Source organism: Cololabis saira, chromosome 12 (genome assembly GCF_033807715.1).
Source record: "Cololabis saira isolate AMF1-May2022 chromosome 12, fColSai1.1, whole genome shotgun sequence".
Lineage (NCBI taxonomy): Eukaryota > Metazoa > Chordata > Actinopteri > Beloniformes > Belonidae > Cololabis > Cololabis saira.
This window is the reverse complement of record NC_084598.1, coordinates 12296029-12312514: the sequence shown is the minus strand read 5'-3', so window position 1 is coordinate 12312514 and position 16486 is coordinate 12296029. Positions and strand designations below refer to the sequence as shown.

At 40.0% G+C, this 16486-nt stretch overlaps 2 protein-coding genes and 3 non-coding genes across 5 annotated transcripts; all 5 read right to left on the bottom strand.

Annotated features, from left to right (window-relative positions):
• Nucleotides 1–346: 346 nt before the first annotated feature.
• Nucleotides 347–9675, bottom strand: dnase1l1 (deoxyribonuclease I-like 1). The gene is made up of 9 exons (XM_061735569.1): nucleotides 9603–9675; nucleotides 6390–6548; nucleotides 6110–6198; nucleotides 5830–5919; nucleotides 5632–5744; nucleotides 3933–4045; nucleotides 3679–3836; nucleotides 2714–2810; nucleotides 347–2171 (listed from the first exon to the last, which is right to left on the bottom strand). The coding sequence occupies exons 2-9, from the start codon at nucleotides 6537–6539 to the stop codon at nucleotides 2028–2030; spliced, it is 954 nt and encodes a 317-aa protein (XP_061591553.1). The 5' UTR covers nucleotides 6540–6548; nucleotides 9603–9675; the 3' UTR covers nucleotides 347–2027.
• A 1464-nt stretch (nucleotides 9676–11139) lies between these two features.
• On the bottom strand, nucleotides 11140–15472 carry rpl10 (ribosomal protein L10). Its single transcript, XM_061735570.1, has 7 exons — nucleotides 15449–15472; nucleotides 15329–15360; nucleotides 13583–13641; nucleotides 12363–12470; nucleotides 11914–12052; nucleotides 11660–11822; nucleotides 11140–11340 (listed from the first exon to the last, which is right to left on the bottom strand). The coding sequence occupies exons 2-7, from the start codon at nucleotides 15349–15351 to the stop codon at nucleotides 11185–11187; spliced, it is 648 nt and encodes a 215-aa protein (XP_061591554.1). The 5' UTR covers nucleotides 15352–15360; nucleotides 15449–15472; the 3' UTR covers nucleotides 11140–11184.
• LOC133457597 (small nucleolar RNA SNORA70) lies at nucleotides 11420–11552 on the bottom strand. The gene has a single exon (XR_009783884.1). It is a non-coding gene; the product is annotated as a small nucleolar RNA SNORA70 (small nucleolar RNA).
• Nucleotides 12558–12690, bottom strand: LOC133457596 (small nucleolar RNA SNORA70). Its single transcript, XR_009783883.1, has one exon. It is a non-coding gene; the product is annotated as a small nucleolar RNA SNORA70 (small nucleolar RNA).
• LOC133457598 (small nucleolar RNA SNORA70) lies at nucleotides 14533–14665 on the bottom strand. Its single transcript, XR_009783885.1, has one exon. It is a non-coding gene; the product is annotated as a small nucleolar RNA SNORA70 (small nucleolar RNA).
• Nucleotides 15473–16486: the final 1014 nt, after the last annotated feature.

Sequence of the window (16486 nt, the reverse complement as noted above, 5' to 3'; positions counted from 1 at the left end):
CCTATTAATGTAAAATAGTTCTGTATATATATATATATGTATGTATGTATGTATGTATGTATGTATGTATGTATGTATGTATGTATGTATGTATGTATGTATGTATGTATATACTGTATGCATGTGTTAGTTATTTAATGTTAAATATTTATTGTAATTGTATTAATATTTCATGTATTAATTGTATTGTAATTGTATGTATATGTATGCATATGTATGCTTTCGGCAACAATGGTTACCATTCATCCCAATAAAGCCAATTTTCATTTTAATTTGAGTTCAGACTTGTCAGGTCTAAACACCTAAAACATCAGACATATAAGGAAAGAAAGGCACAAAGTCAGAATTGTGATTACTCGCGAGGAGAGTAGAGTGGGACCATACAGTTACAATCTCCACCACTCTGCCAGTCTCAGCACTCTCCTCACCTTTTATTGATCAGGAACACCCTAGTCACATAAACATGAGTCAGCGTAAGGGAAAGGGGTTGAGGCTGCTCACGCCTTCTACTGTAGAGAATAATATATGTTGATGGGTACAGATAACTGTCTGAGGGTCAGACAGGGTGCAGTCACACTTCTCCGTCTTGTGACATTTGACCGTTGCTTTCCTGTCTGATAAACACGTTATCTCATAACACACACACACACACACACACACATACATTACTAATTGTTTAAAGCTGTCATTGATAAGAGGATGTGAGCATCATTGCATCGGTGTCGAAACTGCTGTTTCTGCAAGTCTCGGTGAAGACATATAAAAAACAAGGCACAGGGTCAATAGTTCAGAGTTATTGTTGACAAATGATAAATGATAACTCAAACATACATATCATTTATACCTATATACATAATTATTCCAACAAGACTTGACAAAAAAGGTGCCAGTCCCGTGGGAGCAAAACAGCTTCACGTCAAGCCCCACACCATCACTCCTCTGCCACCGTGCTCCACAGTGGGTATGGAGTGATTTAGTTGATGCTTTTGTTTTCACCCCACGCTAACTGGGGTGAGAGTCTGAGATGCTCCACATTCAGACCTGATGGGGGACTTACTGGGACATCCTCCCCTGAGAAGATTGGCAGCTGTTTATTCAACGATATTCCTCAGGATTTAATGTTTGACTTCAAATGGCCTTGTAACTCTTTTCCAGACTCCCAGGCAGCAACATATATTCCTCTGAAATCAGCCCAAAAGCATTTCTTCCTCACCATTGTAATAAAATGGGAGGTGCAATTTATGAGCATAAATATCAGAACCATAAATATTTGTACAAAACAGCGTCACCATGATGTTTATAACCTAAATAAAATTTAACAAATCAAAAACAAGTAATTTGATAACAGGATGTTGAAAAGTATTTACAACAGATGATTTACTTACATTTTTTCTTACTATCCTGAAATATATTTTACATTCTAAAAGACTGAAGTATGACTTCAGATTAGAATCATGGCGTTTCATAGAAACTCTGCGTTCTTAACCAGCTAATGTGCACCGAAGGCTGTGCAGTCATGTACAGTTCGATGACACAGAAGGGATGATGATGAAGAAGTGTAATAGTTGTGATCTTTTTTTCTCATCTTAAACTATTCACTTCATTAATTTATGTTTAGGATCATCAATAGTATTTGGGGGTTTGGACTCCACAAGCATCATATTTTATACATGAATTTCTAAAACTTCTCTTCCACCCCCGTATTTAAAACAAATAATCAAAGTTTTTTAGAATACAAATTTAAAAAAATTTAACCAATAAACAAAAAAGTACATAAATTACCAAATATATTAATAATGATACAAAAATTATTATTTAGAAACTGTTCTGGGCAAAATTGGGAATGTTCTTAACTGTAATATATAATAAACATATTAAATAATATTAATATGATGTCAGGTATTAAAGTGTTAATGTATTTCCCTTCAGGGTTTAATAAACTGTCTTTGAATTTGAAATGAATTTGAATTGATTGGAGAATCATGATGTTTTAAAAATCTACAGGAGTGCAGGAGTTTGCTGTTCAGCTACCAGATAAAGAGGTGGCAAACGAGGCAGCTGAGGGCTAATAAGCTGAAGCACTTGGTAAAGGAAGAGCTGCTGCGTAAGGCTCTGGACCTGACGACCCTCAGGAGAACCTCCACCGGGTAATGGTCGCTCACATCCAGCGCCTGCATTCAAAATAAGAAATAAACATTACCGACATAAGCACACATCTGTTGGGTGAAAATATATTTTTACTCATTTGATTTATTTTTTATATACCTTTTTTATTTATTTTTAATTGTAGTAAAAATAAAATAAATGTTTGTTTTTCTTTGTTAATGTTATATTCATTTTAAAATAGATATATAGACAACAGTAATTAATGATTTAACCCTATAATTGATGCAGTTAGCAGCTTCTCGTTCTCATCGGTTCTCCATCATACATACGGTCTTAGAGGAAGACATATGTCACCCCGGACATAAATACGTAAGCCGCACCAGATACACGCCAATAAAAAAGTAAAACAATAAATTTTTTACAGTGGGCTTGATTTGTTATCCTATCTCACTGGTGTTTCTTCAAAAGTCACTTTCACTGTTGCATTTTGATGCAACAGAGTGTCTAGGTGACAGCGTTGCACGCGCACGCACACACACACACACACACACACACACACACACACACACACACACACACACACACACACACACACACACACACTCACCTGTTCTTCTGTTAGTCCGTATTCTGTCTGGAAGTTGAACGGCTTGGCCGAGGAAGGTACGACTGCTCTGTTAAACGTTGGTCCGTTCACCACAATCCTGTTGGAGAGTTGTAGTCAGATTTGGTTGTTTTGGCTGTTGTCATGGTAACAATAATAAGTATACAATGGGGGTTATGGGGCATATTATTGTTTGTGTCATCGCTCACGTTGTGTGAAATGTGTCTGTGAGCTGAAAAAACCAAAAGGAAGAAGCAACACTGATTGTCATTTGAAATGACTTATTAAAAGTCCAGTGTTTTGTCAACTTTACACCAAAAACTCAGTTTATTTCAATAAATATCTGGTTTAACTATTCATCTAGTCATGTTGGATATTTTGGCTTTTGCATCCTGCTCCTGCTGGAGATCTTCTTCTTTTGTGCTAAAATGATTCTTCTCTGCTTTTCTAGCAGTTCTTCTTTGTCAAAAGTATTTTTTTTGAAAGGATGAGATGTAAGAAATGTCTCCTGCCTTTTAAACTATTGTACCATCTTTGAAGGACATTTCTTGATGATGGAATGCTCGTTATTATCTCAGGTGAGAAGATGAGTTTCCTGCTTCACTAAATGCTGTAACTACGCCACCTGCTGACGTAAATTGGTACCTGCATTGTTACTTTGCAGTCAATTTGCTGTATGACTGTTATACATCTATGCTCACTGGAGTTAAACAACATGACAGCTTTCAAATTATGCAAGTTGTACTCTTATTCTGCTGCTTTAAAGACATAACACTGATATAACAGATAAATACATATATTTGTTTGCAGGTAACTGATGTTAACAGTACTTCTCAGTCCAGGTCCTCACAGCTCTGCATTTTAAATGAAGAGCTGAAGGAGCCTCCTGCTTTACTGCATTGTTCCCAAACACCGCTCCCATGACCTTTGCTGACCTTCACATGAAATGAGGATTTTGAGGAGTTCACCTGTCGTAGGAGCAGGACGTGCTGGATCGTACGGTGGTGTCACTGTCCTCCGGTATGAGCCAGAACAGGTTGCTGTCTGTTATCAGCCGTACTTTGATCCTGTTCTTCTTAGCCAGGTAACCACAGTCGGCGTTGAAGTCCCCGAGAAGCATCACATTCTGATCGTAAACGGTGAGACTCGTGGTCACTGGTCAGGCTCACGTTACCGTCGACTCAACTGTGAACCTGCTCTGAAAGAGGACGTGGGGCTTTACCTCCGTTCTCCACATCTTCTTCACGCGCTGCAGGACGTCATACAGGGCGTCCAGCTCCTTCGTGGTGTTGGTCGGAGTGGTGTGCTGGGGGATGAGGACGAACTCCTTTATGGCTGGAAATACAGGAGACCGTTAGGGAGGGAGGGCACAGCTTTCACATCCTAAACTATCGCTCATCTTTTGATCATCTGATGCGGAAATCCTTAAAATACAACCACTCAAAATAAAATATACTGTGAGAGGTTCTCTCTTATCATGCCATACATGTCATATTGTGTGGAGGTTTGGGGGAATACGTATAGAACTTATATAGACCCTATAGTTAAACTCCAGAAAAGAGCTGTAAGAATAATAAATAAAGTTTCTTATCGTGACACTACTAATAAATTATTTGTAGAGTCATGCATATTAAAATTCATAGATATTGTATATTTAAAAACATTAGAAATTTTGTTTCGCGTTAAGAATAATAGCCTTCCTGCTTGTTTTCAGCATTTCTTTAAATTAAGAGAAACAAATTATAATTTAAGAAGGCTGTGGGTCTTTGAAAGATGTCGTGTGAGGACTAATGTTAAATATAGATGTGTTTCATTTTTGGGAGTCAAATTATGGAATCAACTTAGTGATGAAGTGAAACTGTGTAAATCTCTGTTGAATTTTAAAAAAATATTGAAAAGTAAAATAATTAAGGATTACAATGCTAAATGATTGGAGTATAATTTGGTTAAGCAGAACAATTTAAAGGGAAATTTCTCTTTTTGTTTCTTTTCATATTGCAGATAATCTGGGTTTTCTGTTGGAAAGTACAGGGTAGGCAAATATAAGCTTTGGCTTCAGCCTATTCCTTTTTCGGTTACAGAGTTTATTATTATTTTTTTGTGTGAAACTGATGAGTGTAAACTTGTATGAAAGTGTTTTGTCATTTACACACACACACACACACACACACACACACACACACACACACACACACACACACACACACACACACACACAGTTTGAATTGCAAATAATGTAATGTAACCGAAATAAACAATTCATTCATTCATTCATTCATTCAGGTTCAAGGAAGAAATTCTATGACATATGGCAGCCCTTTATAAACCATTTCAACGAATTAGTTCAGCTTCCTCCTGATTGAACCCATCAAGTACTTGTTTTTTTAGTATGTACCCATCCTCTCATGCTAGCTGAATTGTTTTCTTGGTCCTGTTGAGCTACTAAATCAAATCAAATCAAATCAAATCAAATCAAATCAAATCAAATCATTGGAGCTACTAGCCAAGAGATCCATCCCCAGCCAGTATTAGGTGCTACAAAATTGCTTAGATGAAAGTGTGTGTGTGTGTGTGTGTGTGTGTGTGTGTGTGTGTGTGTGTGTGTGTGTGTGTGTGTGTGTGTGTGTGTGTGTGTGTGTGTGTGTGTGGTGGTGAGAGGTGGGGTTGGGGGGGTCAAGGGGATGATTCTATGTGGGGGTGTAGGGGAGGGAGGGGCGCCTTTTTTTCTTTTTTCTAGTTTTTCAATTTTATTTTATTCCTTTTGGGGTAATATTGTCTATTGCAGTTTTTTGTTGTTTTTTTTTTTACCTTTATAATATATTAGTGTAATATGTTACTATTTTATATATATATTTGTGTTTTGGGTGTTTTGTGTTTTGGGGGGTTATAAAAAAGAAAAAAGATCAAATCCAACCACTCACAGGTTTTAGCAGCTTTGAAGCGAACGACGAAAGGCTCTCTGGCAAAGGCGTCTTCGTCTCCCGGGAGGTCGTCCGGGTACTGGTACTGCCCGGTGACTGTCACCGTGTCCGTCCTGTACCCAGAGGATCAGAAACACAGCGTCACCGTATGTATTTGGGCTCCATGTCGGGGTGGATGGAGCGGCACGAGCAGCTCACCTGTAAACAAACACGTACTGCTCCCGGTACGAGTCGGACCGGCCCAGCCTCTCACTGGCCACGTGTCCGTACCCGTGTTTGGGGTCGTATCTGGATAACAAAGAGACGCAGACCGGAACGTGAAGACTGTGTTTAACTGTAATACCATTCATTTGTTTTTTAGACCGTTACTTTGTCACTAATTGAATAAAAATGCAACTAAAAAAACAGAACACCAAAGTCGATCTCTTGTGGTGAGTTCAGTAGAAGTTGCACTGATGTGTGTGAGGGGGAGAATCACCGTTTGAGCTGCTGGAGCAGTTCTGGTACAGCTTTGCCTTTACTGTCTCTGACCTCCTGAAGCAAGCACACGTCACACCGAGTGATGATCTGAAACACAACGTGGGGGGGTCTCAGTCAACTAATACCACTTCAGCGTCACTCCCACTCAACCTTCTATCACTCGCAGTGCTGCAACTGGTCCATTGTTGAATTTTAAAAAAGGATATCAAATATTTAAGACCAACTTGAGACAGTGATCTAAAAAGGAATGACATGAAAACCGGTTAGGAAACCCGTACCCTGGCAAGAATCAGCATGACATCGTTCTTCTTGGATTTGGAGTCCCCAAAGTGATAGAGGTTGAAGGCACAGATTCTAAAATCTGACCCCCCCAGGGAATCATTCACCCCCAGCAGGATGGAGAGCAGGAGGAGAGACGAGGACAGCATGGTCCAGAGCTGCAGAGAGACACTTATCGTGAGTGCAAAACACAAGCAAAGTCACATTTTATGAAGAATTCAGGCGTGTGGAGACAATAACTGCAAACATGCAGAATAACAGAAGAAGAGACGAGGGAAGGGGCACTTCTTACTAGCTTTTCATCGATGCAGGAATGACCGTTTGAAAAAATAAACACCCTCTTTAGGCTCACTGATAACATCATGGTTTGCTAGACACAAACATTTCTTGCCCCAGTGCTGGGCTGATGTACGATTCTCTACAGACATGAATGTCTGTATGTGGTAACCACCTTTTATGTAACATCAAGAAAGTTGTCAAAAGAGTTTCGTCTTCAAAATGTGGTTTTTGTCTTCTACAAAATAATAAATACAGAGCAAACCTTCTCTGAGATTTTCTGGTGATTCGATATGATTTTTTAATGTTGCTCTGATGCCACAATAAGTGCAGGGACACAACATATTTTCTTCTTGTGAAGGGTGAGGGATTTTCCACTGTGTTAAAGAAATAGAGAAGAAGCACCTTCACTAAGTTTTGCAGAGATTGTTTGTATATTCTGGTCTAAATAACTTCCTGTTTTCCGGACCAACTCGGCGCCAACATTAAAGTTCAGCTTCCTGTTTGATTGCTATAGTAACTGAGCTTGAAGACCATTTTAAGTTTGGCTTCTTCACAGAGATTTCAAACCCCTTCCAGCACCAGAACATGTAGAACCCAATCTCCACCCATCCATGACCTACACCTGCTTATTCCAGTTCAGGGTCAATTCATGACATCAGTCATGTCTCCACCAGGAAAGATTCACGTGTACAATATCCATCAGGTGATGTTTATTTGTGATTTAGGAAAAAATAATGATAAATTACATTTAATTTCTCTCGATGTCCTGATTTGTTCTACCACTGTTCTCCCGGCAACCAGAAACTCTGAGTTTCTGACTCTGACCTAAGACAAATCAGCTTAGATGCCGCAGGAATTTGGACGAGTCAACAGGGAGATTTCCCAGAATAGCAGCTGACACTTTGTTTCGTTTATCATCAAATTAATGTTGCCATTTTGAGCTCTGAATTTCTACTTCCAGGCAGCAAAGATGTCACCCTCTTTGTTTAAAGCTGACCCAAGTAGGATAATCATTAATGAGCAGACATGTTTGTCTCTCGTTGCTGAGCTCTAGTTTAATGATAACAAGGCGCCATCGGGCCAACGTGGATGAGGAAACGTCTATTTCTATCAGCAACGTAGTGAATGCGGATTTAATCACAGTCAGTATTCATAAAGTTTAAGAAATAAAGTAAGAAAATAACTGGGACTTTTTGTTTCTCTTTGAGATGTTTGGTCATTTCGTGTGTCTCCTAAAAATATTATCTAAGGTAATGTAATTAGATGATCTTGTTTTGTTTTTTCTTCAGTTCAAATCAACTCAAAGCTACTTGATTCATCCCTGAAGGCAAATTGCATTATATGCAGTAACTTGCAATAATTTAATCTCAAAGATCTCAAAGAGTCCATGTGGAAGTTTGTCGCTGCAGGCGGGCGGGACGGAGCTCGTGTAGCTCCGTGTTGTGGCAGATCTGATGAAAAGTGTCTCGTGAAGACGGGGCTCAGGGTTGTGTTTTTTTGTTTTTGTGAAGGATCCGGCTCCATAAGAGTCCCAACTCCAGATCCAGGCTTTGTTTTCAGTTTATCAGTTTGTTCAGTGCTGTAGTCACCGCAACACCAACAGGTGTGACTGAACGCTCCAGACATTACAGACAGACTTACAGAAGATAAGCAGAAGTTGCTTATCTTCTGCTGCATTGATAGACCTAAGTACATGACGCTTCAGCCTCCGTAACCCTGCGATGTCTGACATCTGAAAGAACATCCAAAAAAGTGTTGACTATATATTTAAATGAAAAACACTTCCAAATTTGTATTTAATCATTTCTAAATAATTATTTTTCCTGTCATTATGAATACATTAGGTAAGTTTCTGTATTTTTTATTTGGTTGCTTATATTTCTGATCTTTTTTTTTCCTGTGTTGATTATGGGGAGGTTCAGAGGGTCGAGCTTCCTTTGCTTTTTTTGTTTTCATTTTATCTCAACTTTGCATTATTTTTGATCTGATTTCATCTGGATCTGTTTGATCCAAAGTTGATTGAATTTAAATGACCTGAACCTGAGGATAGAGGCGTATCACGCTGCTCTGTTCAGGTAATCTCGTCAGGACTCAGGCGGGTGAAACCTGGACGTCATGGTGAACATGGGAGACTTCATCATGTGCAGCTGGATGAGTTTGTGCTGCTGTCACAACAAATATGTCTCTTGATTTTTCAGCTGGCCAGTTATTATGTAGAAAAACAAGTGTTTAGATCGAAAGCATCACTTCCTGAGGAAATGCCTGCAGATGCATATTTTCCGACACCTGCAGCTGTAAATTGAAGAATCTCCTTCCAGTTTCTGAAGTCACCATTTTACCTTACTGCTGCAGTGGGTTTTACTTCATTACATGTTAAGTTTTGAAGAGATATTTTTGCTTGAATAATATAATTTAAGTGTATCAGTGTGGAATTATCTCATCTAGAGTTACACTCATGGACACCACACAGTGTTGGAGTAACTTTGGTTCAGTTTCAAATGATTAAATCCTTTACAAATGTTAGAATATAAGACTCAATGTGTCTACACAGTATTATTCAGTAATTCTGCTGTAGTTGGACCTTTTCTCCCGCCAGGATGCAGCTGGTCTTCACTGTGCAGTACACAGTAATGTATGTACTATATGTGTGTAGGAAACTGTCACCACCCTCTCTGTTTACTGTTCCTGTGACAGACATTTGTTACAAAAGTGCTCTGGAAGACTTTTAAGACATTAAAACATACGAGTACTTCTCGGTGTACATCAGGAAGAAATCTCTTAACATGTCAGTTCTGCTGGGACTTGCTCGGGTCAAGTGTTTCACTGCCTCAGTCAGAAACACACGCAGACACACGGAGATCAGGTTACATGTGAGGTTGGTTAGTCTCTCTGTTACGATCAGGGTTAGTGAAAACTAGTTGACAGAAACTCACCAGCGTAGTCCCCTTGTGTGATCAGTACTGTGTGTGTTTCTTGCCGCCCAGCTCCTCTCTGGTGAAACTCAAAGCTGCCCAGGCTTATGTGGTTCCTGTGGGAGGGACTGGGAGGGACTAAAACAACTCTCAGGCTGGTTTTGCTGCTGTAGGCCACTCAGCAGAGCTCCTGCGCTGAAGTCAGCGGCTCATACGTTACTCTGTCTGAGGCTTTCTCTCTAATACACCAACACAGGAGAAATAAGATGAAGCTTATTGTCACACAGCGCTTAGATGCCAAAGAACATGAGATCAGCAGTTATAAGTATGAAACTCTGCGTTCAGAGGTCTGACTTCCTGGTTTTCAGATTCAGACGACTTTATTAATCCCTTTGGGAGGTTCCCTCGGAGAAGTTGACATCTCCATCTCACACACTCAGCACTGTCATATACAAATAAAACACCCATATAAAGATAAAAAGATAAAAACAAAAATGAAAATAAAAGTGCAGTGCCATAAATAGAATTATATGAAAAGGAAAAAAGTGAAATATTGCCGTTATTGCAGTTTGCTGTTGGCTTTATTTTCTAAGCATAGCTTTTGTGATGTAACATGAATTCTTTCAAATGCTTTCAACGGATCTAAAATGCTAAAACAGAATTTTAAAAAGGCAGGAAGTTAAACATCTCTTTTATGCGGTTTCTTATCTGAAAGTTCAGTAATTTACCAACAGAGCACTTGGTTTGCAAACTACTTGGTTTTCTGTGGCATTATCTTTGATTACAGTTGCTAATTGAGTATTAGCAGAGCAGCAAGGTAGACAAAAAGCTCCCCTCAGTAAACGCTCACTAAAACTATTATGACCTGTAATAGATTTCATTTGTTTCAGTTCAATTTAGGAGTAAAATGTTAGAAATCAAATGTCAAAGTGCTCTCTTGATCAGGACAATCAGGAAGAAGTGCAAGAGACGTCAGAGATAGTGAGGACTTTACATCCACTCAACCTAAACATACTTCCCTTTACAGAGACCAGGCCGCTGCGCTCACACATGAAAACTGAAGCATCTGAAATAACACCTATTATATTAAATTTAATGGGGCCGTGTTGAATATTTACTGCAAAGCAAGACTTGTTTCCCCAACGTGTCAAATAATCCAGAGGCCGTGCATGTAGAAGTTTTACTTTTTGATGACATTTCTTTTACATTAGAACCCCCACCCAATCATTTTGTTCTTTAACTTCAATGTAATTTATTGCAGCGACATACACACATTTGTTCTCATCTGACAAAGCACAAAGGCATATTTTATACTAACGCTTAAAATCTTAATTGCAATGTCTTGCAGCATATCAGAGAAGTTTTTACCTGAATTTATTCAAACTTTTATATAACATCCAGTCCAACATGTATTACTTTATTGCAGAAGATTAAGGATTAAACCTTTCAATTGTCACTTTTTCCCCACTTTGACTACCTCCCCCCCGATCAAGTCTGAGCATCACATTTACCGAAGATCAATGTAGAGGCTCATGCAAATAAAAGTCACCACAATCACTTTGTATTCAAACTTATTTTTATTGTTTGACTGGTCATGATGTCTTTAGTTGGTGTGCAGGGCCTTCCAGCGGGACAGGGGGCCACTGCTGGGCATGTACTTCACCCCGCAGCCATCGGAGACCAAGCGCTTCTCTGCCATCATTTCGTCAAAGTCGCAGGCGTTGAACTTGGTGAAGCCATACTTCTTGGAGATATGGATCTGAATAGGACAGCAACAGCAGAAGTCAATACCAGCATCGATACACTCGACCGGGTTACAGTTCTGAAATATGACTTGATTTTGTCTCAGTGGTCCCTTAAAGAGCTCAGCACCTCCCAGCCGAGAACATACACAACCAAAGAGTTGCTATCTGCAGCCTTTGCACACCAGAATCGCACAGCAGCGAGACTAGTCGGCTTAATAAGCTGCAGGGCCGAACGCTGGCGGCCACGAGTCGCTCCGACTCAGCTGACGTGCACCCGTGTTCGTCATTCAACACCGGCCGGCGTAAGAGTGGCCGAGTGTGAGGCCGGTTTACCTTCTGGCGACCAGGGAACTTGAACTTGGCTCTGCGCAGAGCCTCGACCACATGCTCCTTGTTCTGGGTCTTGGTACGCACGGACATGATCACCTGTCCGATGTGCACACGGGCCACGGTGCCCTGGGGTTTACCGAAAGCACCGCGCATTCCAGTCTGGAGCCTGACGAACAAAAACAAAAAAAATTCACGTTAAGAGAAACAGCGCCACTCAGTCACCTCGACCAGAACATTTGTGAAGCCGAGAGCCTCACCTATCAGCCCCAGCACAGGACAACATTTTGTTGATGCGGATGACATGGAAGGGATGCAGACGCATGCGGATGTGGAAACCGTCCTTCCCGCAGGTCTTCACCATGTACTTGTTAGCACAGATACGAGCAGCCTCCAGAGCTACCGGCAGGAGATGGAGCAGAAACAAGAACATTTAAAAAGCAAAGCCAGTGTTGGTGGGCGCTTGTGCTTCACATCATTGAATCATCTGAGGTATCAAGATACATCTGTGCACAAACTACATTTACTTTACAAATCATCTGGCTTCCTATTAACGTGTAATACTAAACACTAAAACTTAGGAAAGACTGCGATAAGCACCCTTTAACAACAGGGTACAATCTTCTGCCGGCTCAGTAAGATAAATGGGTTGAAACGCAGCCTTAACTCTAACTCTGATGTACAATCCCAGTTCACACCAACTCCTTACCTTCTGAGGACAGCTGCTCGTACTCATCTGAGACCATGTGGCCGCACAGGGGGAACTCATCTACCTTGGCCTTCTTCCTGCCCAAGTCAAAAATCCTGATCTTTGGATCTACATGGGACCAAAAAAATAAAAAACAGTTGAATGAAAGGCCAACACCAGCATCACATACTGTTCAGTCTGAGGACAACGGGGACATTTTGTCTCAGTGGTCCCTTAAAGCGCTCAGCACCACCCAGCTGAGGACATACACAACCAGAGAGTTACTGTTTGCAGCTTTTGCACACCAGAACTGCACATGAGCTGAACTGGTCGGCTTAATAAGCTGCAGGACTAACGGCAGGTCACCAGGACGTCAGCCTTTACAGTCAAACCCCAAGGACAAAAGAGGAAAAATAAATATAAAACAATTCAAGTTCAAGCTTAAACTAAAAAGAATGGCCGACATTTTCTGTTAAAGCGATGGCGTTTAATCCCTGAGACACAGGTCACATCAGTGGTAATGCTCATCATCACATTTAAACAGTCAAAGATGAGCATTATCCAGCAATCATGCAGGAGACTGTTGCGTCTTTACAGTCAGTTCTCCATCATGTCATGTGATTGACTGTTTCACATACAAGTGCTGGATGTGAGCAGTTGATTTTGTTTTGATACAAACAAGTTTAGTATAAAAGTTATACAGGAAGAGAATCTTACAACAGTTTCTCACTTCCTTACAGAGTACAGCTGCTAAAAAACTTTAGAAAAAAAAACATACTCCAGCAACATCTGGTAATGGTCTGATCTGCTTGTGGGGGATGAGAAACTGCAGCACAAACTAAAATACTCTAGCATTTGGCAGAATTTTATTTTGCTCAATTCATGTTAACACTTGAATTCTGAATTAAACTCATCAAGTTTGGAAAGTGGTCTTTTTTTTTTTTTTTTTTTTTTAAATTGAAGTGAAATTCCTTAGAAAAGCCCCAACAGACGCTTCTGCAAATGCTTATTTGTTCATTCGATTGCAGCATTTCATGCTTCCTCTGTGCAGAGTTTGATATACAATATCTCTAAATCTGGAGTAATCAGACTACTGTCTCAAACTGGTATTACACAGTACCAGTGTTACCCAACATCACAGTTCACATCTGAAAGGGGCTCTAATATGGTTACTGAGCTGAAGATGATCAACTCGCCTTCTGAAAAGTGAACAAACGTAAAGTATGAGATAAAGGTCTTACCAGGCACACCCCTGCAGAAGCGTGACTTGGGGTAGGGCTTGTTTTTGCAGTAGCGGTAGCTGTGGGGGGAAAAGATGTGAAATCGTCAAGACGGAAACATCTCAAAGCAGTATGTCTCAAAAAATTGCAATTGTATTATTTTTTAACGTCCACCTGTCTGTGTAGATGTCTGCTACATGCTTGCTGACATCCTGACCTGCCCCCCGTCCCCTCTGAACACCTCAGTGTCTGCTCTCTACATCTGTTTATATAGTCATCCCTGTACTGCACCAGTTAGCCATTGTGTCTGTGTCTCTCCTTTCTCTGGTCTTCAGCAGGAGGGTCCACCTTATGATCCAGGTCCTGCTCAAGGTTTCTTCCCCCCTAAAGGGGAGTTTTTACCTGCCATTGTTTATGTAATAATTGCTCGGGGGTTTATGTTTATGTTCTGGGTCTCTGGAAAGCGCCTAGAGACAACTTCTGTTATAATAGACGCTATATAAATAAATTGAAATTCAAACACAGCTAACATTTGCAATCAAACTAAAAAAATGATCACTCCAGTCACTTTTTAAGGACACAGAAGGTGAAATGGAACCTGCGTTGGACAAGATGTTGTAGCCGATTCAATGAAACAAATACCCAAAAGAAACAGCACTTTCCTACGATCAATGATGAACATGTTAAGCAAAAAACCAGGGGAGAAGCTCATTAACAATAAATTAAAAAGGTTTACAGCAGAATCTCAGACACTTAACTCCACTTGACGGATAATAATTGTCACTGGTGACATTTTTAACGATTTGTGTCTTGATTTTCATCTCATGCATACAGCAGCTGTATGGCCATCCTCCAGTCTACTACACTTGCCTTTGTTAGTTAGTGGTTGTAACTCCTCTAAAGTAAATAACAGTTGAATGAAAGGCCAACACCAGCATCACATACTGTTCAGTCTGAGGACAACGGGGATATTTTGTCTCAGTGGTCCCTTAAAGCGCTCAGCACCACCCAGCTGAGGACTTACACAACCAGAGAGTTACTGTCTGCAGCTTTTGCACACCAGAACTGCACATGAGCTGAACTGGTCGGCTTAATAAGCTGCAGGACTAAGGGCAGGTCACCAGGACGCCAGCCTTTACAGTCAAACCCCAAGGACAAAAGAGGAAAAATAATAATTGTCACTGGTGACATTTTTAACGATTTGTGTCGTGATTTTCATCTCATGCATACAGCAGCTGTAAGGCCATCCTCCAGTCTACTACATTTGCCTTTGTTAGTTAGTGGTTGTAACTCCTCTAAAATAAATAATTTCCCAGAAACAGCCTTAAATGCACTTTAAATAAAGCTTAACAGGGCAGAAACCTGCCCTGTTAAGAGTTAAACTAGTGATTATCACGTCCCACAGACACTATAGTATCCACTCGACTAGCCAACCGATCAACTAGTGATTGTCTGTCATTTCTGAGCTTTAAGATGCAACATATGTTCATAAAAACACATTTTGATACGAACTACAGCTACAGAGCGGTTCGTGGTTGTTCATTGAGCTGGCTGATCTCAGCCCAGTAAAGCAGAAGGCTGTATGGGACTAAACTGACACCGTTATGAATCCGATACATAATAAAACCACTAACTCCAGCATTCTGGCGGTGTCTGGCCCTGAATAAAGCTGAATAAAGGCGGGTTTCTGGAGGCCGCCGGCACATGGTGCGGAGCCATTTTCCCCGCAGCTCGGCCTCGCTGCTCAAAGTGTTCACGCAGACTTACCAGCGGGCTGGTCGGCGGCCCATGGTTGCAGCCTGTAAACAAACACACAAAACGTGTTATTTCGTTAAATTTGGGCTAAGATCCACAAGAAATAGCCTTAATCATGCTTATTTGAAGAACCCCGACGACAACGCGCTCCCTCCACGCACTCACCTAATGGAGGAAAGGAAGAGGAACTCACTTCCGCCGCGTCATGACGCGTCATCGCCAGGACTATTTTATATTGGATATGTAAATGTTTTAATGTGAGAGTGTTTTTTTTTGTTATACTTATGGTCAATCTAAAAATAATAATATTTATTTATATGAAAAAGATAGTTATCTGCTAAAGAAAAAGCTGCCGTAGAATGCTGGGAATTGTAGTTTCACAAGGTGCAACCCGGGGACAAGCAACATGGCGACCTCTACTGTCCCAATCATGTTAAATCATGGGGTCGTTGAACTTTTCTAACAACTCATGACTGTGAATCATCTCAAAGCCCACTCAAACTATATCAAATAGCCCATTCCCCCCCAAAATCAAGGAAACTAATTTTAAATTGATTAATAAAATGTATCCAACCTCTGAATTTTTGAGACAAAGATTTAAATTTAAAGTTGACCCCTGTGCTTTTTGTAATGAATCTGAAGAATCACTGATCACATGTTTCTATTGTGTCCTGTCTCACAAATTTTTTGGCTGATATTAGAAATTTGCTATCTTTAAAAATGAATGACATTCCAAAATTAGAAATCGCTAACATTATTTTTTATATAGATAGAATTGACAAATCATTGTCCTTCTTGGTTGATGTCATTCTCTTACTGGCTAAATATCACATACATTGTTGTAAGTGGAGAAAAATGAAGCCCTCTTTCCAATTTTTTCTAAATGATTTTAAAAGTTTTTTTGTTTCTATAGAAAATATTAAGTCAAATAACTCTGCAAAAAATTATTAGCCGATATATCAAAGTATCTTTTATTTTAAGTCTCTTTCTGAAATGTCGATGCTATTTGCTTTAAAATGCCTTACTGTTCCTTTGCATTAACTTTACTTGTCTATCTTATTTTTTGTTTATATGTCTCTTGTTCATGATACCTCCCAAATGTTCTATTTTCTTATATTATATTTCCTCTACTAGCAGTTTGTATAAAATGTGTTTTTCTTATTTATAAAT